The sequence below is a fragment of the Poromitra crassiceps genome, assembly GCF_964638095.1.
Source record: "Poromitra crassiceps genome assembly, chromosome: 1".
NCBI lineage: Eukaryota > Metazoa > Chordata > Actinopteri > Beryciformes > Melamphaidae > Poromitra > Poromitra crassiceps.
In genome coordinates, this window is record NC_139623.1 from 94,332,712 (window position 1) to 94,359,178 (window position 26,467).

At 46.0% G+C, this 26,467-nt stretch overlaps 1 protein-coding gene across 1 annotated transcript in view; it reads right to left on the reverse strand.

The window, feature by feature from the left end:
* The window catches only part of vps13b (vacuolar protein sorting 13 homolog B), a 661,063-nt gene that overhangs the window by 379,059 nt on the left and 255,537 nt on the right, over window positions 1–26,467 (reverse strand). Inside the window, exons 20-21 of the mRNA XM_083634457.1 lie at window positions 12,495–12,604; window positions 1–66 (exon numbers count right to left, since the gene is read on the reverse strand). The exon at window positions 1–66 is cut by the window's left edge and continues 67 nt beyond it. Coding sequence (XP_083490583.1) covers window positions 1–66; window positions 12,495–12,604 — 176 coding nt within the window. The remainder of the gene's footprint in view (window positions 67–12,494; window positions 12,605–26,467) is intronic.

A 26,467-nucleotide genomic window follows, 5' to 3' on the forward strand; every position in this document is an offset into this window, starting at 1 on the left:
CAACGGCGTGCTCCCCACAGACACCTCGTCCTCTCTCCTCTTGGCCAGGGAAACTGCTCCGGGAGCCTGCAATGACATCACAGCATGACTGAGCACCCATGAGGTCATGGGAAATGTAGTCTTTCATAGCAAGGATACTGAAAGTATGAACTGCACATTTTCTTTATGTGCATTCAAAGAAACTATGAATTACAAACACCTGATTTTAATTTATTTTCCTGATTTTCTGGAACCAATATTTCTTTAACTTTGAAAAAGAACTTCAAGACTAACATGCATGTCATTCGTGTGAAAGAGCAGGTCTCAACCACTATAAGGCTGTTGTTCCCTGTCAGCAAGGACATGACCCAGAGATAGTATTTGTCAAATGCAAGAATCAAAAGAAAGATTTAGGTTAGTCAGGAGACAGAAGGCACTTAGAGAGAGAGAGAGAGAGAGAGAGAGAGAGAGAGAGGTGGAGGCAAAGAGAGAGAACCAGAGAAGAAGAAATGGAACACAACAGAGACCTCCAAGAGCAACAAGGACCAATGACAGCTCCCTGTATGTTTTGAGCAGACTCCCACGCTGCTGGCAGGCCAAACACACACACACACACACACACACACACACACACACACACACACACACACACACACACACACACACACACACACACACACACAAGCTGGCAGCGAGGGGCTAAAAGACAGAAGAGTGGAAGGTTGGTCTGAAATGAGGAAACCCCATTAGCATCAGCCAGCAGCACCACTAGGCTATGATACAGCTGCACAAGGCCACAGGCCAACCGCCTACTGCAGCCTGTGTAAACAGTCACACACACACACCCACGCACTCGCACACACACGCATGCACGCACACACGCACACACACACGTGCACGCACGCACACGTGCACGCACAAACACGCACGCATGCACGCACACACACACACATGTTGGTGCAGTGTTTTCAATGACTGGGTAGGGACCCAAAGGCTGGTTGTGGTAAGATTAAAAATGGGCCCCCAAATTATATTAGTATTCGAAGCTACTGACTGTGTTATGATGCCAAAACCTTCCCAAATCCTTGCAACATAATGTAGGGTGGATAAAACACTGTAGGAGAGTAAGTTTAGGTTAGTAGTTAGTAGCTTAAAGTCAGAGTCAAACTTGTTACAGTAGGTATGACTAAAACACAGCCTGCAAAATCAGATGTGGCTCTTGTTTTATGTGGATCTGCTTAGAGAAAGTTTCAAACCGGCTCTGTTAGTAGAAGCACAAAACCTGTATACAGCTCATAGCATGCACATACATTGTGACAAACACACAGTACTTCTACAAGTGTCTAGTGGAGCCTGTGCAAACACATGCAAGAAGGCTGGTGTATAGTGTATATACATGGATCCATATGTTTGAAATACAAATCCTCACTCATTACTAAATATACATGACATTCAAGCACACACATGACACTCACATTACTGTATGGACACACCATGTGAGCAGATTGATGGTTCATGTGTTATTTGATGTAGAGAGAAATGCATGATGGTTAAAAAGCATGATGGTTAAAAAGCCACAGTACAAGAAATGGTCAGTTTATCTAGACTAAGTCTGTACCTTGACCTTTTGATTTGAACCCTTGAACAAGTCTAATATGCACTTGGATTGTATTGACTGAATTTAATTTGTATTGATCTGACACCTACTGTATATTCCTTTGTGGTGTTGGATACATTGTAATCAGGGATCTTGCTTTATCAGTGCCATTTATTGTATTTATTGTCTTGTTTTTTGTATTGTTTTTGGATGTGTACAAAGTACAGCTTGTTTGCAGTATTCATGCCTTAAATTGCCCCTTGCGGGACTAATAAAGTTTTTTGAATTGAATTGAATTGAATTGAAACAAAGCTAGATATTGTATATTTCCGCTTGTACACTTGATGGAAAATATGCGCTTGGCCACATTTTAATACTGTAAAAAAGCAGGTACCTTAGCAAATGAGCATCAGTCATTCCTGCTGGATGATGTCATATGAGCTAAGTCCCTGTAGCACACACACTGAGGGGGCTGAGCTGCCACGGCAAATGCCTCTCATCCCCTTCCCTAAAACATTGTATGAAGCTAACATCCCCCTCATTTTAAAAAAGGGGAAGGAGGAAGGAGACCTGGCCAGCAATAGACCAATAGCGCTCCAGAATTTTGACAGAAAGGTAATCACTAAAACGCTGGCTACCCAGCTAAATAAATATTTGTCATCCATCATTCATCCTGACCAGACAGGGTTTATCCCAAGTAGGTTTTCTTTCTTCAATGTCAGATGTCTCCTCAACACCATATATGCAGACCATAGTAAGACCAGTGGTGCAGCGATTTTATCACTCGACACACAGAAGGCGTTCGATCAGGTTGAGTGGCCTTGTATGTTCGAGTCACTGCACAGATTCGGGTTTGGCGATTCATTCATATCCTGGGTAAAGCTCATATATGCTAGTCCAACATGTTCAGTTATAACCCATGTTGACAAGTCAACCAGGTTTCCATTACTTTGCTCGGTTCTTCGGCTGTGTCATTTCGGGTTTAACTGCTCCACAGCGCCAGATGTATCGGTTTGGTGCTCAGTGGTGCGAGGGTGTACTGCAGTTTACAATTTAGGCCATCGGCTGCGCTTCCTGGAATATCGTGGATATAAGACTTGATCCAGTTGCTGTAGCCCTTTTTTTAATCCTGTACACATTTATCTGCCCATTTATCGATGTGATCAAATTAAATTGGTGTGACAGAACTCAAACTTTTGGTCTACTGCTCCATGTTCAGTCATGGTTATCAATGGGTTTAGATGTGAGCCTCTCTGGCTTTCCCAACCAGCTGGTGACGTCATCCCAAGATGGCCGCGCTGTGAATAAGGTCTATTGTCCCATGCTTTTTTGGTTTTGTTCTTCACTATCCGGATTCTGGGCCAAAATATTTGACTGGTACTCTAAGGCCTATAAAATAACTAGGGATGCACGATAATTATCGGACCGATAAATTATCGGCCGATATGGCCATTTTGCGTTATTATTTATTATTCCGATAATGGCCTTTTTCCGATAAATTATCCGATAATAATCCTGTTTAGTTTTTGCCTCGGAAGCGGAGCTTTTTGTTGTCGCACATTCGTGAAATCACAGCTGCGACGCAAACATGGCTGCTGCCAGTGTGTAGTGTGTTGCTGTTTTCAGTTTAGAATGATCAGAAAGCTACAGTAATTTGCAATCCATGTCCCACACAGGTTCCGAGAGGACGGGAAACCTCTAAGCTGGCATTACGTTAAACCAAAGCTGGCGATGATACAGCGGATATGTTTGTTGTTATTGTTAGAGAATAGAGAGTTTTGTTAGCATTAGCTGGTAGCGCGGCCTACCCGTCACTGCAGGCTCGTCTGCTTGGGAGACAAACTGCTTGTGACATTTACAGTCTGTGGCTTGTGATCTAACAGCCCCACAAAAGCACTTAATACACAGAGCTGGCGTAAACTTATAGAAACTAATGGAAACCCCTTTACCCGAAATGAAACATCCAGGGATTGTGTATTTAACTCCAAAAAACCACTCGCTAACGTTAAGCTAACCGCGCTAGTTAGCATTAGCTGCGGGACAGAGCCAATAATGAAAACAAAGGTGCAGTCGCGCACATTAGCTACATAAAAAGCATCAGTCAGTCAACATTACATAGTGTCTTTTCTTTAATCTGGTGGCAGCATTTTTCAGTAAAAAGTGAAACGACACAGATGGTTTATAGTGCCTGCCCCATTCATTGGGCCCAGGCTACAATTCACTGAGAATTGGAACCAATGCAAAATTTGATCAAACAGATCAGTATGACAATAAGAGTCTAAATTACTATGCCTTTTGTCATTGTGTTTTATCTGCAGACTAAGCAGCTTGGCTTTCCGTTCTATAAAAGCCTTTATTTTTGTATTGACTATAATTGAGTGATACACTATATTAAAACAATGATATTATATCAGAAGTTTTCTTTGTTTTGCGTTCACAGTGATGTCAATTAGATTTGGTTAGGTCAGACCTATGCTCACTACATCCATACATCTTCCCTAACCCTTTTTAACCCCAGGTGTGCATAAAATACAGGTAAAGAAAAAAAAAATTATATCTCTATTTTTATTATAATAATTATCGGTTATATCGTATCGGTTATCGGCCAAGAAGAATATATTTATCGGTTATCGTATCGCCTCTAAAAATCCATATCGTGCATCCCTAAAAATAACCCTTCAGCCGGAGGCGGAACTCGCCATCTTCGGCTGCTCGGAATCCTCTCTGCTTCTTCCTACGGCTGTGCAACAGTCTCTGAAGCAGGGGATGACTGTCGCCAAGAGACGTCTGAGGGAGTGGAAGTCCCCCTCTCCACCTTCTTTTCAGCTGTGGCTGATGGAGATGGTCTCGGTTATACGTATGGAGAGACTCCGGTTCTTGAGGTCCAATTCGCTTAGGAAATTCTCAATTATCTGAGACCCATTTCTGGCCTACTTGGACGAGGTTAAAGTCGAACTGAACCTGTTTGTCATGTGCATAATGAGTCCGTTTCAGACTGAAAACATAGTTTGTCTAAGATGACAGGTTGAGAGGCGGGTCATAGTATCATGTCGATGATTTTATTTGACAATTCTGGGGACTGGATTGGGCTTTGGCCAATCCTGGCGTGTTCCGCCTCCAAATCGAGTGGGATTCAGTCGTGTTGTGGCGCTCCCCTCGGGAAGAGCCTTTTGACGGGAGGAGTGGATGTCAGCGACCCGCAGGCAGCCAGCTGCCTTCGTGTTGCCGAGCGGAGAGTGCAGCACGTCGGCCTGGAATCTCCGAGGTGCAACCCCTGACAACCAAGCTCTCGGATGCGCGCGCCATTATCGTTGCTGTAACGATACGATATTCCTGGAATGCACATTTTAACAAGCCAGTTACATTTCTTTGCATTCTTAGAGATTATAGTTTTTGTTTTTTGATCATGTTTCTAACAATTGGCCAAGTTAGTAGTTAGTTTATGGGATAGGAATTCTGCCAGATGAGAGGCACTAGGTGCCATTTTCTACTTCATTTGGAAGAGAAAATTATCCAGAAATGAAGATTTGATTGACAGCTGCATGTCGTGATATGATTGGTTGAAATGGAGTAGAAATTTGATAGTACAGGGTGACGTCAGCAAACTGTAAATTACTGTTATCAATGAAATCTTGAAAAACGAACTTTTGATGTGAAAAAGTGTCAAAAACTAAAGAAATTAGATTGTTGTGATTTGTTTTGCATACATTATTAAATAGGTGCACTGCATACCCAGGTATTTGAACTAAAAGAAAAGAAAAGTCATTCTTGGGTTCAGCTCGACTTTAATAGCGATACGTAACTCGCCTAACTGACTTCTCATGGACCCTTTGCGTGGGACCACGCACATCTCTTACAAGCACAGAAGCACTTTATGCAGCTGGTAGTGCCAAGCTGTAATATTGGAATGTGGATTATTTATATATTTGTTTTGTTTTTCTTTCTTTCTGTGTCTGAGCCTTTTGTTTTTCACGTTTTGAAAATTGCTAGGGATGCACGATATGGGTTTTTTCAACCGATACGATAACCGATAAATATCTGCTTCTCCTGGCCGATAACCGATAATTATTATAATAAAAAAAAATATATATATATATTTTTTTTAACCTGTATTTTATGCACACCTGGGGTTAAAAAACGGCAGATGTAGTGAGCATAGCTCTGACCTAACCAAATCTAACTGACATCACTGTGAACGCAAAACAAAGAAAACTTCTGATATAAAATGATTGTTTTAATAAAGTGTATCACTCAATTATAGTCAATACAAAAATAAAGGCTTTTATAGAACGGAGAGCCAATGACTGCTTAGTCTGCAGATAAAACACAATGACAAATGGCATAGTAATTTAGACTCTTATTGTCATGTTACTGATCTGTCCAAATTTTGCATTGGTTCCAGTTCTCAGTTAATTGTAGTCTGGGCACAATGAATGGGGCAGGCACTATAAACCATCTGTGTCGTTTCACTTTTTACTGAAAAATGCTGCCACCAGATTAATGAAAAGACACTATGTGATGTTGACTGATGCTTTTTATGTAGCCTAATGTGCGCGACTGCGCCTTTGTTTTCCTTATTATTGGCTCTGTTAGATGGCTCTGTCCATCAGCTAACGCTAGATCCAAAGTCCCTTTGGCTTGTAGTGGGACTCCCAGCTAGCGCGGTTAGCTTAACGTTAGCAAGTTGTTTTTTGGAGTTAAATACACAATCCCTGGATGTTTCATTTCGGGTAAAGGGGTTTCCATTAGTTTCTATAAGTTTACGCCAGCTCTGTGAGTATTAAGTGCTTTTGCGGGGCTGTTTGATCACAAGCCACACACAGACTGTAAATGTCACAAGCAGTTTGTCTGCCAAGCGGACGAGCCTGAAGTGTAGGCCGCGCTACGAGCTAATGCTAACAAAACTCGCTAACAAAAACAACAAACATATCTTCCACAGCACCGGAAACCTTCTCTAGACTCAGGCTGATGTTGAACAGGTGCTGTAGGACCCCACATAGCTGTCCTGCGCAGGTCTTCAGGACCCTGGGGCAGATACCATCCGGACCTGCAGCCTTGTTCCGTTTCAGCTTCTCCAACTGCCTCTTGACCTGTCTGCTGGAGACGGACAGTCTGGTGGTGGAGGAAGCGGGGGGGCTCAGTTGGAGATGTTAAGGTTCTGAAGTAAATGGTAAATGGTAAATGGCCTGCATTTATATAGCGCTTTTATCCAAAGCGCTTTACAATCAGTAGATAGTCTACATTCACCCATTCACACACCAATGGCGGGAGGCTACCACGCAGGGTGCCTACACACCATCGGGAGCAAGGAGGGTTAAGTGTCTTGCCCAAGGACACAACGACAGCAGCTGGGAGGGAGCGGGGATCGAACCGCCAACCCTTGCGTCATTGGCCGACCCGCTCTACCTCCTGAGCTAAAGCCGCCCCTGAAGTCCATTGTGGGTGGTCGGGGCGCTGTGGTTTTGGGCACCAGGGAGGTGAAAAGCAGTAGCTGGGAGGCTTGTGGGGGGTCAGTGCGGGTGGGGACCGGGAGGCAGCTGGGGATCCTGTGCTGAACCTATTGAAGAAGATGTTCATCTCATTGGCTCTGTCCAGGCTTCCCTCAGCCTGTTCCCCCTTTGCCTTGAAGCCGGTGATCTTTTTCATCCCGGCCCACACTCCCCTTGTGTTGTTCTCCTGGAGCTTGTTTTCCAGTTTTTTCCTGTATGCCTCCCTGCCCTCCCTCAATCTCACTTTCAGTTCTTTCTGAAAGATAATTTATCGGTCCGATAATTATCGTGCATCCATAAAAATAGCAAAATAAATATATTGGAAAAAAATTCAAATGAATCTCCATCTCATTGAACCGAATGGTAATGTTAGGTGTTGTGTCAAACAAAACTGACATTTTCAAATAATATTCCTACCATACCTAATTTTATCAGTTTTGAAGTTAAATTTTCCTGCCATCATCAATTTAGATAGCAGAAATGTGTGTCATGATATTAAATCTTCATATCATCACAATATGATTCCACTGAAAGACAATCAACGATAATACTGTATTGAATTATATCCCAGCCCTATTTATGCACCCCACTTCGAGCCCTCTGTACTCACCACCCTTTCCCTATAGAGAGCCAAAGTGAAACTGCGACTTTCTTGACATGCAAAGTTACGTTTTAAATTGACAAAATTAGCGTTGGCACCGCGTGGCACAATTCAAACGGGATCAAAAAAGTAACCTTATTCTCCGTCCACCGCCATTCATATTTTTTGCAGCGGTGGTACAGGGAGAAAGCAGGAAGTGACGTTTCACTTTGGCTCTCTATAGCAGTGGTTCTCAAATGGGGGTCCGGGGACCCCCAGGGGTCCGTGGCACTTTGCCAGGGGGTCCGTGAAAAGTTTTCAGGAAAATAAAAATACAAACTTTTTTGGTGTGTGCAAAAGCTTCATAGTTCAACGAAAATATTGTATATGCTTTAAATCTAAAATGGTTCATGTCTTACATTCTAATCTAACAAACCTATCAATTTAAAAGTCAAGCATGTTAGGCTACCGTGGAAACAATTAAGCTTAGCCCAAAATCACAAATCAGAATGAGGGGGTCCCCGGTATATTTTCTATCTTGTAAGGGGTCCTTGGCTGAAAAACATTTGAGAACCTCTGCTCTATAGTCTTCCCCTCTTCTCTTGCCGCCCTTCTTCCCTCTGCCCTTCCCTCGATACATCCCCTCCTTTATCCCCTTGCCTGCTCCCTCCCCTCCCGCTGTTGTTTCCTCCTGTCCCTAACCAGTCAGTCTCATCTCCTCTGTCCTTCACTGCCTGTTGTCTGGCCTTCAGCAGGCAGGCCTTGTCTAAACCGGCCAGACCTTGACAAGATGAGGCGGAGGGCCTCACAGAAACACACGCAAACACACGCAAACACACACACACACACACACACACACACACACCCACACACACACAGCAGCCAGCCTTGTGTCTCCTTCACACTGGCAGCAGTTCAACTCGTAACATGTGCTTACCCCCGTACAGCAACGACCTCCAGGGCCAAGGGCCAATATATGCTCCCAGTCTACCTACAGTAATTAACTCCCTCTCCCCTCGTCTAATACACACACGCACACGCACACGCAAACAGGCTCACCCATACATGAACACACACATGCCCGACAGCCCTTCCAAACTGCAGGAGGCATGAAACAGATCAGCTTGCCGAAAAAAGAAACATTAAAAGTATTACAATATGATACTTTCATTGACTATATATATTTATGCGCCTTTATGGGGTGAACCTGCACTATATCCCAGGCAATCAGACTGAGTGTGTGTGTGTGTATGTTTGTGTGTGGAGCGTGGGCACAGAACATTCAATGTCCATAAGCATCACCATGACCCCTGTCAAATAAATAGAGAGAGACTGGATGGAAGACAGGGAGCAGAACACATGGAAAAGGGTGGGGGGGAGGGAGGGAGGTAGAACTAGAAAGACATTTTAGGCATTTACTGTAGCTGATGCTGTTATCCACAGCCACTTACAATGAGTGGAACACGCTTTAATTCCTATATCACTATAAACTACAAGAATAAAAATAAATAAATAAATAAATAAACAAATAAATAAATAATAAATAAAAATAATTACTGCACGCTATGAAGCATTATTTAGTTAGCAAATGCTTAATTCATAATTTATAAGGCATTAGTAAATAAGTAATAAACACAGTTCAAAATGATTTATTTTTGTTAATAAGCTAATCTATGTCCTTTCTGAAATTATATGGGACAGGAGTCTGTCTGTGGTCCAACTCTGCTCAATTAACAGCAGACACCAGCTGATCCAATTTAAAGTTACTCACCGTCTTCATTACTCCAAGTCTAGGTTGCACATCTACCCCTCTGTCTCACCACTATGTGATAGGTGTCAGGTGTTGGAAGGTACACTATCCCATGCTTTTTGGTTTTGCCCTTTGCTATCTGGATTCTGGGCCAAAATTTGATTGGTACTGTAAGACCTATAAAATAACTCTTCAGCCGGAGGCGGAACTCGCCATCTTTGGCTGCTCAGAATCCTCTCTGCTCCTCCCTACGGCTGTGCAACAGTCTCTGACACAGGGGATAACTGTCGCCAAGAGACTCATTCGGAAGGAGTGGAAGTCCCCCTCTCCACTCTTACAAGCACACAAGCACTTGGTGCGGCTGGTTAGTGGCAACATTGGAATGTTGATGATGTATGTATGTTGTTGTTTTTTGTCTGAGCCTGTTTGTTCCCCGTGTGCTGAAAATTGTAAAATAAAAAAATAAAAAATAAATAAGCTAATCTATGTGTTTAATGGTTGTTTTTTCATACTTTATAAATTATGGATTCACCATTTCTTAATTAAGTATTATATCCATTACAAACCAGTTATTTAGGAGTTGTCAATGGTTCATAAGATCATTTAGAAAGTGGAAGTTGCTATTTATATGTACATTTATGCATGCATTTATCCATATTATGATTTAGACATGCACTAATGCTTAGTGGGTTTGTTAATAAATGTTTTATAAACACTTAATACTGCAATTCATGATTAATTCATGTAGTTAGAAATAGGGGTGCACCGATCGATCGGCACGCAATCTGTATCGGCCGATTTGGACCTCAAATATGTGATCTGCTGTTTCCGATATTCCTTTATTGTCGCCGATCGCATAGCCGATCATGCTGCACGTGAGAAACATGAGGCAGCCCATTTTCATGTCTTCAATGTCCATCGTTTAACTTTCATATTGTGCTCTAACGTTTATATCATTGTGTTGCAAAGCACACGCTTTGCTTTCACTTTCCGTACTATAAGGCGCACCTGAATATAAGCCGCAGCAGCTAAATTGAATGATTGTTACATATATAAGCTGCACTGGACTAAGCCGCAGGTGTTTTAATGTTTAAAACTGGTCAGGAGGAGGCATAGCGCCTGCCTGTAACAGAGATCTCCGTGTCTTATCAGCGGAGACCGTTTTGAGTCCGATGAACAAATCAATCAAAAACACTTCACTACGTCCAAGGCTACAAGATTCGTTTCATTCCATTGAATTTGGCAGCGCGGACGAAACATGGGTGGAACGAAACATGCAAATTACATGTTTTGCATCCTCATCGTCGTAACACAGCCAGTTCTCCATCTTTTGAAGCATGATGTTAGATTACAACGAGCTAGTTGTGTGGCTTAGCTTTCCAAAATGTTGCCGTTAAGTTTTTAGAATGTAATACATAGAATTGGGAACGTTACATTCAATTTCATTCAGACTGTGTTTCTGGCTCAATCGCCGACATTTTTCCCCCGGAGCGAGGGAGGGTGGGAGGAGGGAGGGTGTTTTACAGTAGTGGCTGATAGAGCGTAGTGGCACAGTGCTCCAAGCAGGTCGCGAGGCACATTTTTTGTCCACACACCACACCAGACTGTCAACACACCCCTTGCGTCTTTGAATCACACACATCAGCTGGTGATGAGCAGACTCAGCAGAGAGAAGTTACCTCCAGTCCTCCCGCCTGCCGAGGCATTTGCATGCTGTTAAGTCCGTGTTTGATCCATATTTGCATGTATCCTCCTAACGTTAATAGCTCCGGTTAGCTTTAGCCGCTTTAGCTTAATCGATAAAATAGTTAACTTGGGTCGAAGTTATTTTTCTTGTGTAACAGGGAAATCCCGGAAAATTGAGTATTTTTGTTGAGTGAACTGAACTGCATTGAACTGGTAACATGGAAATCCCGAAGTGGAATGAGTTTTGTTCTTTTATAAACTGAACTGAGGGAACTGGACTGAACTACTAGCCATTTAGTTCAACACAGTCTTGTGCTCCAATTATTTCACACACAAAAAATCATGTTGGCGGTTTCCTTTAGCCTACAAAATATAAAATATTGATGTAGAAAAAAAAGAAAATGTGCTGCACTTTCAATTTGATGCATGAAATGTAGGCCTATATGTAAAATGGAAACTGTTCTATAATAGACTACTATAGCTGCTTACAAAATAAATAAATAAATATATATATATATATATCGGTGATCGGTAATCGGTGATCGGTCGATGATCGGTTGGGCAGATATTTCTCATAGGTGATCGGCAATCGGTGATCGGTGGCAAAAAACGTGATCGGTGCACCCCTAGTTAGAAAGCATTTACTAGTTGTTGTTGTTTTTTACCTTTTATATATACAGGGGGAGTTTCACTGAGAGCAATGCTCTTTTTTTCAGGAGCGCCCTGTTCACATTCACACACACATTCATATCTGGAAGCTGACCAGTACAACCACAGTCTGATCTGCTGGCCACTGATCAGCTCCACTGGAGCAGTTGGGGTTAGGGGCCTTGTTCAAGGGCACCTCAGTGGTGGTAATGAGGGAGGGGCAAGCGCTGCCTTTTCACTTTCCCCACCCAGATTTATCCTGCCGGTCCCGGGGATTGAATCGACGACCTTTCGGTCACAAGCTCGCTTCTCTAACCATTGGGCCACCACTGCCCACCACTGTCTAGTTAGTTAAGTATTTTGTCTGACCGCATCTAAGGTGAGGACTATCTATGCCTTACAAAGCATTTACAAATGAGATGCTAGCAATACCTGAAGTACAATTCCAGCAGTACCTCAAGACTCATGAAAGTCTCAAAAGTAGTACATTGAATACATTTTTTGCATCTTTCAATAAATATTTTCTATATCAATTTGTGTTGTGTCTGTTTCCTTTTTCAGTTGAGAAAATTATTTGGGGACTTTTGTGTAGAATTTACTAATACCTAAAGCTTCATAGTGTGCAGTTATTATAAAGTGTTACCAAAATATCAAGCAGAGACAAGAGGGTGTGTGAGAGAGACAAGTGTTAGAAAGCTGAAAGAGATTGACACAGAGAGAGATCGACACGGATTTGGTCTGAGGAAGCAAGAGAGGATGTAGTACCTGTTGCTGTTGCCTGCTGCTCCCTCTGTGAGGCTGGTGCAGCAGCCATGTGCAGAAGACTGGGTCTACATTGACCGCTATGCCCTGGACGCTGACCAGCAGTACAGCACCTGGAGACACACAGAGACAAAAAGAAGAGGGGTTGACTTCAGTCCTTCAGCGTCAGATCTAGTCAAATCCACTCGAAAGAACGTCGAAAACGTTTTTTTTCCACCGAGAAACTCCGCTGTTGCATACTCCTGTTATCGTATCGGCTGAAAAAATCTAGTGTATAAATCCCCCCTATCTGAAGAACATAAGGGGGGAATCCCCCCCTATCTGAAGAACATAAGGGGGGAATCCCCCCCTATCTGAAGAACATAAGGGGGGAATTCCCCCTATCTGAAGAACATAAGGGGGGAATTCCCCCCCCCAGTTTGCAAAGTGAATTTTAAGCCCTGCAAATGTGAGTTCACGTGACCGGCTGGTTTACCAGGCTAGGCCAACAAAACATTTCCATCACTTTGACTCCCTATATTCCAATGATTTTCTATCACTTTAAATCCTTAGCCTCTGCTGACTACCGACAGTGTTGAACAAAACAAGAGAAAACATCAGTTTTACATCCACAGCAAAGGATAGACAACTGGCTGGCCTTACATAATCAAAATCAAGGCTAGCAAACTGTTGTGTTAAAGTCAACTTGGCACTCGTTTGTCAATATCCAACTTCACTGAGCAACACAAACTTAATCCAATAGGATTACGATAAAAGAGACGCATGAATGACTAATGTGGAAACTATGTGAACTCTGCTGATATGAAGATATGAAGATATGAAGACACAATGACATGAAGCACTGAAATCAATGGAAGGTAATAACCAATGAGTGAAAGTGACGAGGACAAATCTGCCCAGAATCACCTTCAACTCCCCCAACATGTAGACTGTGTCCTAATGACCTGCCAGTCCCCCCCCCCCAACATGTAGACTGTGTCCTAATGACCTGCCAGTCCCCCCCCCCAACATGTAGACTGTGTCCTAATGACCCCCCCCCCAACATGTAGACTGTGTCCTAATGACCTGCCAGTCCCCCCCCCCAACATGTAGACTGTGTCCTAATGACCCCCCCCAACATGTAGACTGTGTCCTAATGACCTGCCAGTCCCCCCCCCCAACATGTAGACTGTGTCCTAATGACCTGCCAGTCCCCCCCCCCCAACATGTAGACTGTGTCCTAATGACCCCCCCCCCCAACATGTAGACTGTGTCCTAATGACCTGCCAGCCCCCCCCCCCCCCAACATGTAGACTGTGTCCTAATGACCTGCCAGCCCCCCCCCCAACATGTAGACTGTGTCCTAATGACCCTCCCCCCCCAACATGTAGACTGTGTCCTAATGACCCCCCCCCCAACATGTAGACTGTGTCCTAATGACCTGCCAGCCCCCCCCCCCCCAACATGTAGACTGTGTCCTAATGACCTGCCAGCCCCCGCCCCAACATGTAGACTGTGTCCTAATGACCCTCCCCCCCCCCAACATGTAGACTGTGTCCTAATGACCTGCCAGCCCCCCCCCCCCCAACATGTAGACTGTGTCCTAATGACCTGCCAGTCCCCCCCCCAACATGTAGACTGTGTCCTAATGACCCCCCCCCCCAACATGTAGACTGTGTCCTAATGACCTGCCAGTGGGCATCAGGCGTGCTCCTTGCACTGCAGCGAGGGGCACAGTTTGTTTCAATTGCGCTGTTCAAAGTGGTGTCGCGCAAAGCCAAGAATAACATTTTCTTTTGATAAATTTCTATGAAACTCAAGACTTTCTCTGGGTTTTGGTTAACTCTGAAATAATCCTCTTTACCAACAATACGTGGGCCCTGAGGTCATGCGTTAGGATCCTATCAATAATGAGTCCCATGCCGGGAGGCTTAGCGGCGGGTCCCTGGCGTGCCGTGGAATGTCCCGGCATGACGACAGGAGGACGCTTCAGCTCCAGCAGGACTTCCAGCAGTTTAATGGAGCTTTGGACGAGGGCAGGTCTTCTGTTTCAGGCCCTGAGGCACAAGTGTGTGTGTGTGTGTGTGTGTGTGTGTGTGTGTGTGTGTGTGTGTGTGTGTGTGTGTGTGTGTGTGTGTGCGCGTGTGTGTGTCACCTCTGACAGGGCCTGATTGCTTATTGCTTGGCCTAGCATTCCAGTCCCTTAATGGCAATGACAGAACAATCTCTCTCAATCTCTCTCTCTCTCTGTGTCTTGTCATTTCTCTTCTCTCTCTCTCGCACACGCACATATGCACGCACACGCACACACACACACACACACACACACACACACACACACACACACACACACACACACACACACACACACAATTCTGTTACACCAGATCTACAGCTTGGCACACACTACTCCCTCCATCATTCCCTGTGAACAATGCAAATAAAACAGCTCTAATTTGCTGCACTTTTACAACATTCTGTGATTTGTGGCCTGTGTGTGTGTGTGTGTGTGTGTGTGTGTGTGTGTGTGTGTGAGGAGGGGGGGTGGGGTGATGTGAATGCATGTAAAGGTGTGTGTGTGTGTGTGTGTGTGTGTGTGTGTGTGGGGGGGGGGGGGGTGATGTGAATGCATGTGCGGTGTGAGGGTAGGAGCCGAGGATTGCATTGCCACCATATTTCGCGGCTATTTTAACGTCGATAACAGGGAGGTCACGTCTACCCAGACAATTATATCACTTTTAAACAGTTACATTTCTGTATAAATCATTACAATATGCTCCCGTGAGGTGGGGATGCGTTTAGCGCCGGCCGAGCAGGGTTGCAAAACTCGGGTGCACAAGCGCAAATAGGGGATATGGCCTGTACCAAGATAGGGCCCAAACAGTTGCTAAGCATTATTCACCAGGTGCCCTTTAATGGTGGGCCAGTTTTTGAACAGTGATTACAGAATCTTTTATTTCTCATTGGATCAAGTCAGACTGACTGACAGCCTCTCTTCACCTTTACTGCTTTATCTCTTTTTGCTCTCTCTACTTTCTATCAAGTCTTTCCACCCCTTTCTCAATGGTCTCCCTGTCCTCCTTATACTCCACCTCCATGCCTCCCCTCTTCTAGCCTGCTCCCTCTTATAACCACCCTTCCGTCTCACACCCTCTCTTTCACCTCGACCTCTACCTCACCATAACCACCCGTCCGTTCTCACTGTCCACCCGTCTCTTATTTCCTCCCTTGGTCACCTCTATCCTCCATTCCCTCTCTCCACCCCTCCCTCCGCCTCACCCCCCATCCACCTCTCCCTCCCTCCTACTGAGGGGGGATCATAACCTCAGCCCTGTGGCTTGAACTCCACCACAGTGTGGCTGCTTAATAGACCTTGGCTGTGGCTGCAGTGCTGGTTTCATCACAGCCCAGAACAGCACTGAGCAGTATAGGACCCAAATGGCTGGGAGTGAGCGGAGTAGTGAAGATGTATTCAATAAATTGACTCTAAATCGCGGTCTCATGGTCTCACCGAGCACGACGAGGCACATTCAGCACAAATGAGTCATTGCGCAATAAGTCATATTACTTAGATGATGGATTGTTTATTTAAGAGTTATTGCAGAGGTAAACGAGCAAAAAAAAAAGATATAAAATGCCTAATTGCAGATAATTGTGGTGTTTAGAGATGCTTGGCTGTGGTTGTTGTATAGCATCAGTATGTACAGTATCGTAGCCAAACTGCATCCTTAGGGTGTGTTCACACTAGTTTTGCCTTTTTTCTTTCACAACCGCCTTTTTCACTTTAAAAGCAATGGGGAGTGGCTGCAAGGCGGACAGAAAGCGGCCTCTGTGGAAAAAGTGCTGCGCCCAGTTCCTTCATCGGCAAAGTGGAACCGTTTGAGACAAGTTCTACATTTTGTAGAACGGATGGCATTTTTTGTGAGCTGCTCAAATGTGAGCTGAGCAAATAGTAAGGAAGAAAGAAGTGAGGTTTCATACCAAATTTCAATCAGAAGGCCGCCATATCTGCATAACCTGATCAGCCCGTGACGTCAGTCAAGTGTAAGTATGACATCAGTTATGACGTCAGTTCATCCTAGTACATATAGCGAGGGTTCTACGTCACCTCCCTCTCTGGCGGATCATAGCAGCAGCTGGCATCACGGCTGTTCATCATCCCCTCTGAAGCCGTCGTTTCGCCCCATCCACCTCCCTGGTCCACCACCAACGAGTCTTGACTCCCAAAGAATTCCCCACGGAGGGGGGGGGGGGATTACCTATCCTAGCCTATTCAGGTGCCCTCCTCTCACCTCAAAAGGAGCGCCAACTGCCAAGGGAGTCATACGCTAAATAAAGCCGCTTGTTAAATCTTACCGACTGGCCTCTCATGATTGAAACAATGTAAGCAACTAAAGAAGATAAGTGAAATACAGTAAGTAAATAAGTAAACGAGGAACAAAAATAGTAATAAAAATGATTAAACAAATACAAGGAGTAAGTAAAGCAAGTGAATTTCAAAAATAAGACCATAAGGTAAGTGAATAATTAAGTAAAGTTAAACAATAGGTAGAATACATAAGTACAGTAGGATGAATTAACCAGCAGTGTACAGTATTAGCAGCGTTTTCAGTGTAGTGGATTCTGCTTTCATCAAGGACGTTGGTTTGCCGATGAGCACAGCTATACAAGGAATCAGCGTGACATCACCATGACAACATGATGAGCACAGCTATACAAGGAATCAGCGTGACGTCACCATGACAACATGATGAGCACAGCTATACAAGGAATCAGCGTGACGTCACCATGACAACATGATGAGCACAGCTATACAAGGAATCAGCGTGACGTCACCACGACAACATGATGAGCACAGCTATACAAGGAATCAGCGTGACGTCACCATGACAACATGATGAGCACAGCTATACAAGGAATCAGCGTGACGTCACCATGACAACATGATGAGCACAGCTATACAAGGAATCAGCGTGACATCACCATGACAACATGATGAGCACAGCTATACAAGGAATCAGCGTGACATCACCACGACAACATGATGAGCACAGCTATACAAGGAATCAGTGTGACGTCACCACGACAACATGATGAGCACAGCTATACAAGGAATCAGCGTGACGTCACCACGACAACATGATGAGCACAGCTATACAAGGAATCAGCGTGACGTCACCACGACAACATGATGAGCACAGCTATACAAGGAATCAGCGTGACATCACCACGACAACATGATGAGCACAGCTATACAAGGAATCAGCGTGACGTCACCATGACAACATGATGAGCACAGCTATACAAGGAATCAGCGTGACGTCACCATGACAACATGATGAGCACAGCTATACAAGGAATCAGCGTGACGTCACCATGACAACATGATGAGCACAGCTATACAAGGAATCAGCGTGACATCACCATGACAACATGATGAGCACAGCTATACAAGGAATCAGCGTGACATCACCACGACAACATGATGAGCACAGCTATACAAGGAATCAGCGTGACGTCACCATGACAACATGATGAGCACAGCTATACAAGGAATCAGCGTGACGTCACCACGACAACATGATGAGCACAGCTATACAAGGAATCAGCGTGACATCACCATGACAACATGATGAGCACAGCTATACAAGGAATCAGCGTGACGTCACCACGACAACATGATGAGCACAGCTATACAAGGAATCAGCGTGACGTCACCATGACAACATGATGAGCACAGCTATACAAGGAATCAGCGTGACATCACCATGACAACATGATGAGCACAGCTATACAAGGAATCAGCGTGACATCACCACGACAACATGATGAGCACAGCTATACAAGGAATCAGCGTGACGTCACCATGACAACATGATGAGCACAGCTATACAAGGAATCAGCGTGACGTCACCATGACAACATGATGAGCACAGCTATACAAGGAATCAGCGTGACATCACCATGACAACATGATGAGCACAGCTATACAAGGAATCAGCGTGACGTCACCACGACAACATGATGAGCACAGCTATACAAGGAATCAGCGTGACATCACCATGACAACAAACACCTGACTTCTGGAGGACTCTGCGGGGTGTATGGGCAAACCCATGTGAATACATGCATCCCCACTAGGTGCTAGCTGGTAGCTGTGAGCTAACGTTAGTTGTGTGGCAATAAAATGCCACTGAATGACCGTTTTGATATAACGGCCCACCAGCTGTGATATCTGTTGGCTAGTTGTTGATATTCATGACAATAGTGTGGCTCTAAAATAACGTTTTTAGCTATGCGGTGACACTGTTATGGCGGCGACTCTCGTTCCGCTCCTCTCTGCTGCGCGTACTCTGCGCTCTGCGCGTACGCATTTTCTCTCCAGTGACGGTGTTTGTTTACCAAAATGCTGATCAGCTGATCCCTCGTAGAAATGTTGTTGACAGATCATAAAGAACAGAGCAAAGCATCTTCAAATCATCTTTCTTTTTTTTTCAATATTGTATTTTCAAATTTTTGCAGAACAATGAACAAACAAGACAAACAAGCTCAGACACAGGAAAAGAAAAACAAAAGAAAAACACACAAAAAAAAAAAATAATAATAATAATCTTTGACATTTAGTATTGTAACGTGGTGCTACCAGCACCATAAGGTGCACATGTGCCTGTCCAAGATATTATGCATGGGATACTACGAAAGGGGTCCATGGAAAACCATCCAGGTAAGCCGTCTATCACCCCTAACCTCAGTCACTAGTCATTCTTAACTTCATCAAAGTAAGCCAAAAAGGGGTCCCAGATATTTGAGAACCTTCTAAGCGAGTTGGCTCTCAGGAGCCTCAGTCTCTCCATCTGTATAACAGAGATCATGTCCATCAGCCACACCTGAAAAGAAGGTGAAGAAGAAGACTTCCATTCCTTTAGAATCAGTCTTTTAGCAACAGTTGTCCCCAGTGTCAGAGATTGTTGCACAGCTGTAGGGAAGTTCAGAGAGGACTCCGAGCAGCCAAAGATGGCGAGTTCTGCCTCCGGCTGCAGGGTTACTTTGTAGGCCTTAAGAGTACCAGTCGAATATTTTGGCCCAGAATCCCGTTAGTGAAGGGCAGAAGCAAAAGGCATGAGATAGTGTGCCCTCTCATCTTTCTTTACTTCTCTTTCTGTCTTTGCTTCTCTCCCTTCCTCCCTCTCTCCTTCTTAAGTTGACCTGTCTTTGGAGGCCTGTGTGTCGTCTTTTCATCTCTGTGTTGACACTAGCGTCTGAGAGCGACACCTCCTTTTGAAGGGCGCAGCACCATGAGACGGCCTGGCATGCAGGACCTCAGCAGCACCATGAGACGGCCTGGCATGCAGGACCTCAGCAGCACCATGAGACGGCCTGGCATGCAGGACCTCAGCAGCACCATGAGACGGCCTGGCATGCAGGACCTCAGCAGCACCATGAGACGGCCTGGCATGCAGGACCTCAGCAGCACCATGAGACGGCCTGGCATGCAGGACCTCAGCAGCACCATGAGACGGCCTGGCATGCAGGACCTCAGCAGCACCATGAGACGGCCTGGCATGCGGGACCTCAGCAGCACCATGAGACGGCCTGGCATGCGGGACCTCAGCAGCACCATGAGACGGCCTGGCATGCGGGACCTCAGCAGCACCATGAGACGGCCTGGCATGCGGGACCTCAGCAGCACCATGAGACGGCCTGGCATGCGGGACCTCAGCAGCACCATGAGACGGCCTGGCATGCGGGACCTCAGCAGCACCATGAGACGGCCTGGCATGCGGGACCTCAGCAGCACCATGAGACGGCCTGGCATGCGGGACCTCAGCAGCACCATGAGACGGCCTGGCATGCAGGACCTCAGCAGCACCATGAGACGGCCTGGCATGCAGGACCTCAGCAGCACCATGAGACGGCCTGGCATGCGGGACCTCAGCAGCACCATGAGACGGCCTGGCATGCGGGACCTCAGCAGCACCATGAGACGGCCTGGCATGCGGGACCTCAGCAGCACCATGAGACGGCCTGGCATGCAGGACCTCAGCAGCACCATGAGACGGCCTGGCATGCAGGACCTCAGCAGCACCATGAGACGGCCTGGCATGCAGGACCTCAGCAGCACCATGAGACGGCCTGGCATGCAGGACCTCAGCAGCACCATGAGACGGCCTGGCATGCAGGACCTCAGCAGCACCATGAGACGGCCTGGCATGCAGGACCTCAGCAGCGTGTGAACTGTTGTTCTTCACCGCTCTAACAGGGAGGCATGTGGGTCATTACAGAAAAGTGATGACAACGATAACAGAGGTGTTTTTCTTACTTCCTAAGTAATTCCTCAGAAGAAGAAAAAACGCTCTCATGGATCTGAGCCCTGGATATACACACACAAACACAGATCCACATACGTATAGACGTGTGTGAAGGGATACACTCACCTTGACTGGCCCACAGTAGACCTATTAATGTCAAGAGTTCTTTTTGCTTTTCAGACCAGTGGAGATCAAAGAGTACATGCTGTTTAATGGCTGGCTGACATCAGGTGCTGAGAGGACAGCACAAGGGCCAGACACAGGTCAGCTCTGGTGTCAGCCTCCTCTTCTCTGGGTCAATATGCCAGTCGCCCAATAATCTGTCAGTCAGACATCTTTCTGCTTTTCTCATGACTTTCATCACTTTATGTGGTTTGTACATCGGACATTTTTCAATGTTTTTGTTCAGTCACTGTGAGCATGAAATTCAATAAACTGGGAGCGGTTGGGTCAATGCAAAGTAAATGCAGAGTACCAAAGGTGAACTCACAGCCCTGATTAAGGTTACAGAGGGCAAGACCTCCCAACCGCAAGGCCGCGACCCCACCATCAAGACGTATAGACGGGCGAGAGAAGAGGGGTGGGAGGCACTCGCCATCCACCCCCCAGGTAGAGGGTGGGGGTGTTCTTGTCCTAGCCAGCTAATCGGCCCCTCAGAATCGCTTCATTGTTGGACGCGAGGCAGCGCTGGGACCCTGCGTCCAGCTTCTCCAACAGAAAATAAATAAATATAGGCCAGCCCGCGTCAGCCAGATCACTTCTGACAGGTTTGGTTAATTTCGAAGCCAAGTAGCAAAACAAAACATTACGCCAGCGCGCGGGGCCTACGCTGCCTTTAATTGCTTTTCCGATGAGCTCATGACTCGAAGGTGTCCTGGAGTGAGCCATGCAGCCCGACAGGTGTTCTACTAGTGTGCGTTTCAGTGTGAGTGCCTGTGTGTGTGTGTGTGTGTGTGTATGTGTGTGTGTGTGTGTGTGTGTGTGTGTGAGAGAGAGAGAGAGAGAGAGAGAGCTGGAGCTGTTGACACCGCTGGAAGGGACCTCAGCTGTGTGTGTGTGTGTGTGTGTGTGTGTGTGTGTGTGTGTGTGTGTGTGTGTGTGTGTGTGTGTGTGTGTGTGAGGAACAGTGTGTACAGTATACGTGTGTGTGTGTGTGTGTGTGTGTGTGTGTGTGTGTGTGATAGAAGTGTGTACTTGCCCCTTTGTGAAAATAAGGAAGTGTCTGCGCTTGTATCCATTCATGTATGCGCTGTGGGGCAGTGAACCAACACATTCAGCCACAGACCTGGCTAACTCACTCACACACACACACACACACACACACACACACACACACAGACAGTAGGGCTGTTCCCCTGCTGTGCTGCGACCCAGCGGCCCGGACAGGAGCCCAGGGGCTCAGGAAGGACACAGGCAGGTTTGACTGGAAACAGAGCCTGGCCTACGGAAAGCCTGCTCTCACTCTGGGCCCATGCACCTCTCTGTCCTGGAACTTGTGTGTGTGTGTGTGTGTGTGTGTGTGTGTGTGTGTGTGTGTGTGTGTGTGTGCGTGCTTGCGTGCGTGCGTGCGTGCGTGCGTGTGCTTGTGTGTGCGTGCGTGTGTTTTAAGAGCGTATGAGTGCATAATGTCCATGCGTGCGTGTCTTTCAACATAGCCCAACTGTGGCAGCCTTCAGCTGACAGGCTAGACCCACCTCGTAAAGCTTGACTATGGCTGTGGGTACAGTAATAGTAAGGGGCAGGAAGAGAGCAGGAGAGTGATGCAACCAGAGGAAAAGAAAGAGGGAGAGAGTAAGACCGAGGAAAAGAAAGAGGGAGAGAGAGTAAGACAGAGGAAAAGAAAGAGGGAGAGAGAGTAAGACAGAGGAAAAGAAAGAGGGAGAGAGTAAGACAGAGGAAAAGAAAGAGGGAGAGAGAGTAAGACAGAGGAAAAGAAAGAGGGAGAGAGAGTAAGACAGAGGAAAAGAAAGAGGGAGAGAGAGTAAGACAGAGGAAAAGAAAGAGGGAGAGAGAGTAACAGAGGAAAAGAAAGAGGGAGAGAGAGTAAGACAGAGGAAAAGAAAGAGGGAGAGAGAGTAAGACAGAGGAAAAGAAAGAGGGAGAGAGAGTAAGACAGAGGAAAAGAAAGAGGGAGAGAGAGTAAGACAGAGGAAAAGAAAGAGGGAGAGAGAGTAAGACAGAGGAAAAGAAAGAGGGAGAGAGAGTAAGACAGAGGAAAAGAAAGAGGGAGAGAGAGTAACAGAGGAAAAGAAAGAGGGAGAGAGAGTAAGACAGAGGAAAAGAAAGAGGGAGAGAGAGTAAGACAGAGGAAAAGAAAGAGGGAGAGAGAGTAAGACAGAGGAAAAGAAAGAGGGAGAGAGAGTAAGACAGAGGAAAAGAAAGAGGGAGAGAGAGTAAGACAGAGGAAAAGAAAGAGGGAGAGAGAGTAACAGAGGAAAAGAAAGAGGGAGAGAGAGTAAGACAGAGGAAAAGAAAGAGGGAGAGAGAGTAAGACAGAGGAAAAGAAAGAGGGAGAGAGAGTAAGACAGAGGAAAAGAAAGAGGGAGAGAGAGTAAGACAGAGGAAAAGAAAGAGGGAGAGAGAGTAAGACAGAGGAAAAGAAAGAGGGAGAGAGAGTAAGACAGAGGAAAAGAAAGAGGGAGAGAGAGTAACAGAGGAAAAGAAAGAGGGAGAGAGAGTAAGACAGAGGAAAAGAAAGAGGGAGAGAGAGTAAGACAGAGGAAAAGAAAGAGGGAGAGAGAGTAAGACAGAGGAAAAGAAAGAGGGAGAGAGAGTAAGACAGAGGAAAAGAAAGAGGGAGAGAGAGTAAGACAGAGGAAAAGAAAGAGGGAGAGAGAGTAAGACAGAGGAAAAGAAAGAGGGAGAGAGAGTAAGACAGAGGAAAAGAAAGAGGGAGAGAGAGTAACAGAGGAAAAGAAAGAGGGAGAGAGAGTAAGACAGAGGAAAAGAAAGAGGGAGAGAGAGTAAGACAGAGGAAAAGAAAGAGGGAGAGAGAGTAAGACAGAGGAAAAGAAAGAGGGAGAGAGAGTAAGACAGAGGAAAAGAAAGAGGGAGAGAGTAAGACAGAGGAAAAGAAAGAGGGAGAGAGAGTAACACAGAGGAAAAGAAAGAGGGAGAGAGAGTAAGACAGAGGAAAAGAAAGAGGGAGAGAGAGTAAGACAGAGGAAAAGAAAGAGGGAGAGAGAGTAAGACAGAGGAAAAGAAAGAGGGAGAGAGAGTAAGACAGAGGAAAAGAAAGAGGGAGAGAGAGTAAGACAGAGGAAAAGAAAGAGGGAGAGAGAGTAACAGAGGAAAAGAAAGAGGTAGAGAGACGGTACGTGCACATCATGAAACGCTCGGCGGCATGCGACTGTGAAACGCTGTGGGCGGTTCCAGCGGCAGGGGGCGCGAGGTAAATGGACCAATCAGACACGGAAATAGAGTAAGACAGCCTATCAAGATGCAGCGTCAAAGCGGCTTTCACAGGAGGCATGCCGCCGAGCGTTTCATGGTGTGTACGAGGCGAGAGTAAGACAGAGGAAAAGAAAGAGGGAGAGAGAGTAACAGAGGAAAAGAAAGAGGGAGAGAGAGTAAGACAGAGGAAACGAAAGAGGGAGAGAGAGTAACAGAGGAAAAGAAAGAGGGAGAGAGAGTAAGACAGAGGAAACGAAAGAGGGAGAGAGAGTAACACAGAGGAAAAGAAAGAGGGAGAGAGAGTAAAGCTGTGTTCACACCGAGATATTTATTTTTCTCTCTGTCGCTCGATTCAACCCTTTGGAATCGCTCTGTCGCTCTGTTTAAATCGCTCGTCAACAGGCACAATAATTGACAGACATCTGGGGGCTATAACGTTACGCAATGTCATGATATTTGTCCACTACGAGCCACCGTAGTTGTTTACAAGCTAAGCCTATCAGCGTGCTCCTAACGCGAGCTCTATACCGGTAGTACAGACTTCACTTCATGTCAGCTGTCAGCCTGTCAATCAGCTGTCAATGCAGTTTGTTGCCACACAATAAACCAGCGGTTTGTTCCAAGCCAGTGTGATCCTTGACTCACTCTCACACGGCAGCCAATCAGCGTTGAACAGCGAGCGACTGATGCCAGCGTAATTTCGCTCGAGTTGGGATATTTCATCTCGAGCGACGAGCAAACTTGCTCCCTATCGCTCTGTCTATGTCGCTCGGACGCCAAGCGATTTTTCTCCTGGGCGAATATACGCTCAATCGCTCGTTTGCATTGACTTTGTATGTAAACTCGATGCCAGTGAAAAACTTGAATAGGTCGGTGTGAACACAGCTTAAGACAGGGTGACAGAGGCAGAGGAAAACCTAGAGAGAGACAGAAAGACGCCGATGGAGACGCATACATTCAGAGAGAGAGACAGAAACAAAAACAAAGACAGACACATGGAGATACCCAGACAGAAGGCATAAGACAGTGGATGATGAGGAGGTTGTTTTTCAGAAGTCATGTTCTAATCTTCATGAGACATGAGCAGGCCTCAGGGCCTCAGGGCACAGATCTGTATGATTTATGGGATGACTAAGTCTTTGTACGCAAAGTCCTGTGAACCGGATACATCAGATAGAGCAGAACAAGCTGTGTGTGTCCTGGCTGTGTGCATTGTGCCTTCATTCACGTGCCTCTGTGTATGTACGTGCATTAGTATATTCATATGTGTGAATACTGAATATGTGCCTGTCAACCTGTGTGCATGGATGTGTAGAAGTACTGAGGATAGAAGGCTGTAACTCACAGAGACACACATCTGTCCACATGAGGCTCCTTCTTTCCATATCTGCTGTTACTCAGACTAATGTCCACATGCAGACTCCAGCAGTGATGGGGCAGAGCTGAAGGTGGTTTGACTCCAGCAGTGACCATGAGGCAGTGATGAGGCAGAGCTGAAGGTGGTTTGACTCCAGCAGTGACCATGAGGCAGTGATGGGGCAGAGCTGAAGGTGGTTTGACTCCAGCAGTGACCATGAGGCAGTGATGAGGCAGAGCTGAAGGTGGTTTGACTCCAGCAGTGACCATGAGGCAGTGATGGGGCAGAGCTGAAGGTGGTTTGACTCCAGCAGTGACCATGAGGCAGTGATGGGGCAGAGCTGAAAGTGGTTTGACTCCAGCAGTGACCATGCAGCAGTGATGGGGCAGAGCTGAAAGTGGTTTGACTCCAGCAGTGACCATGAGGCAGTGATGAGGCAGAGCTGAAAGTGGTTTGACTCCAGCAGTGACCATGAGGCAGTGATGAGGCAGAGCTGAAGGTGGTTTGACTCCAGCAGTGACCATGAGGCAGTGATGAGGCAGAGCTGAAGGTGGTTTGACTCCAGCAGTGACCATGAGGCAGTGATGAGGCAGAGCTGAAGGTGGTTTAACTGTACACAAGCTATACTTGCTGTGTATTTGCATCCCAAACTTCTGCTAAGGGATCAGTAAAGTGCATCATGTGTGCACGTTTGTGTGTGTGTGTGTGTGTGTGTGTGTGTGTGTGTGTGTGTGTGTGTGTGTGTGTGTGTGTGTGTGTGTGCGCGCACGTGCGCGCACGTGCGTGACACCGAATATTTGATTAGCAGCTTTGAGACCATGCACTGAATATTTGACCATCAGAAAATGGACTCACGCACATCCCTAGTACACGGGTAGGGAGGCCATATGGAGGGTTTGGGGCAGCAGAACAGCAGCTCTGTAAGGCTCCAGATGTTG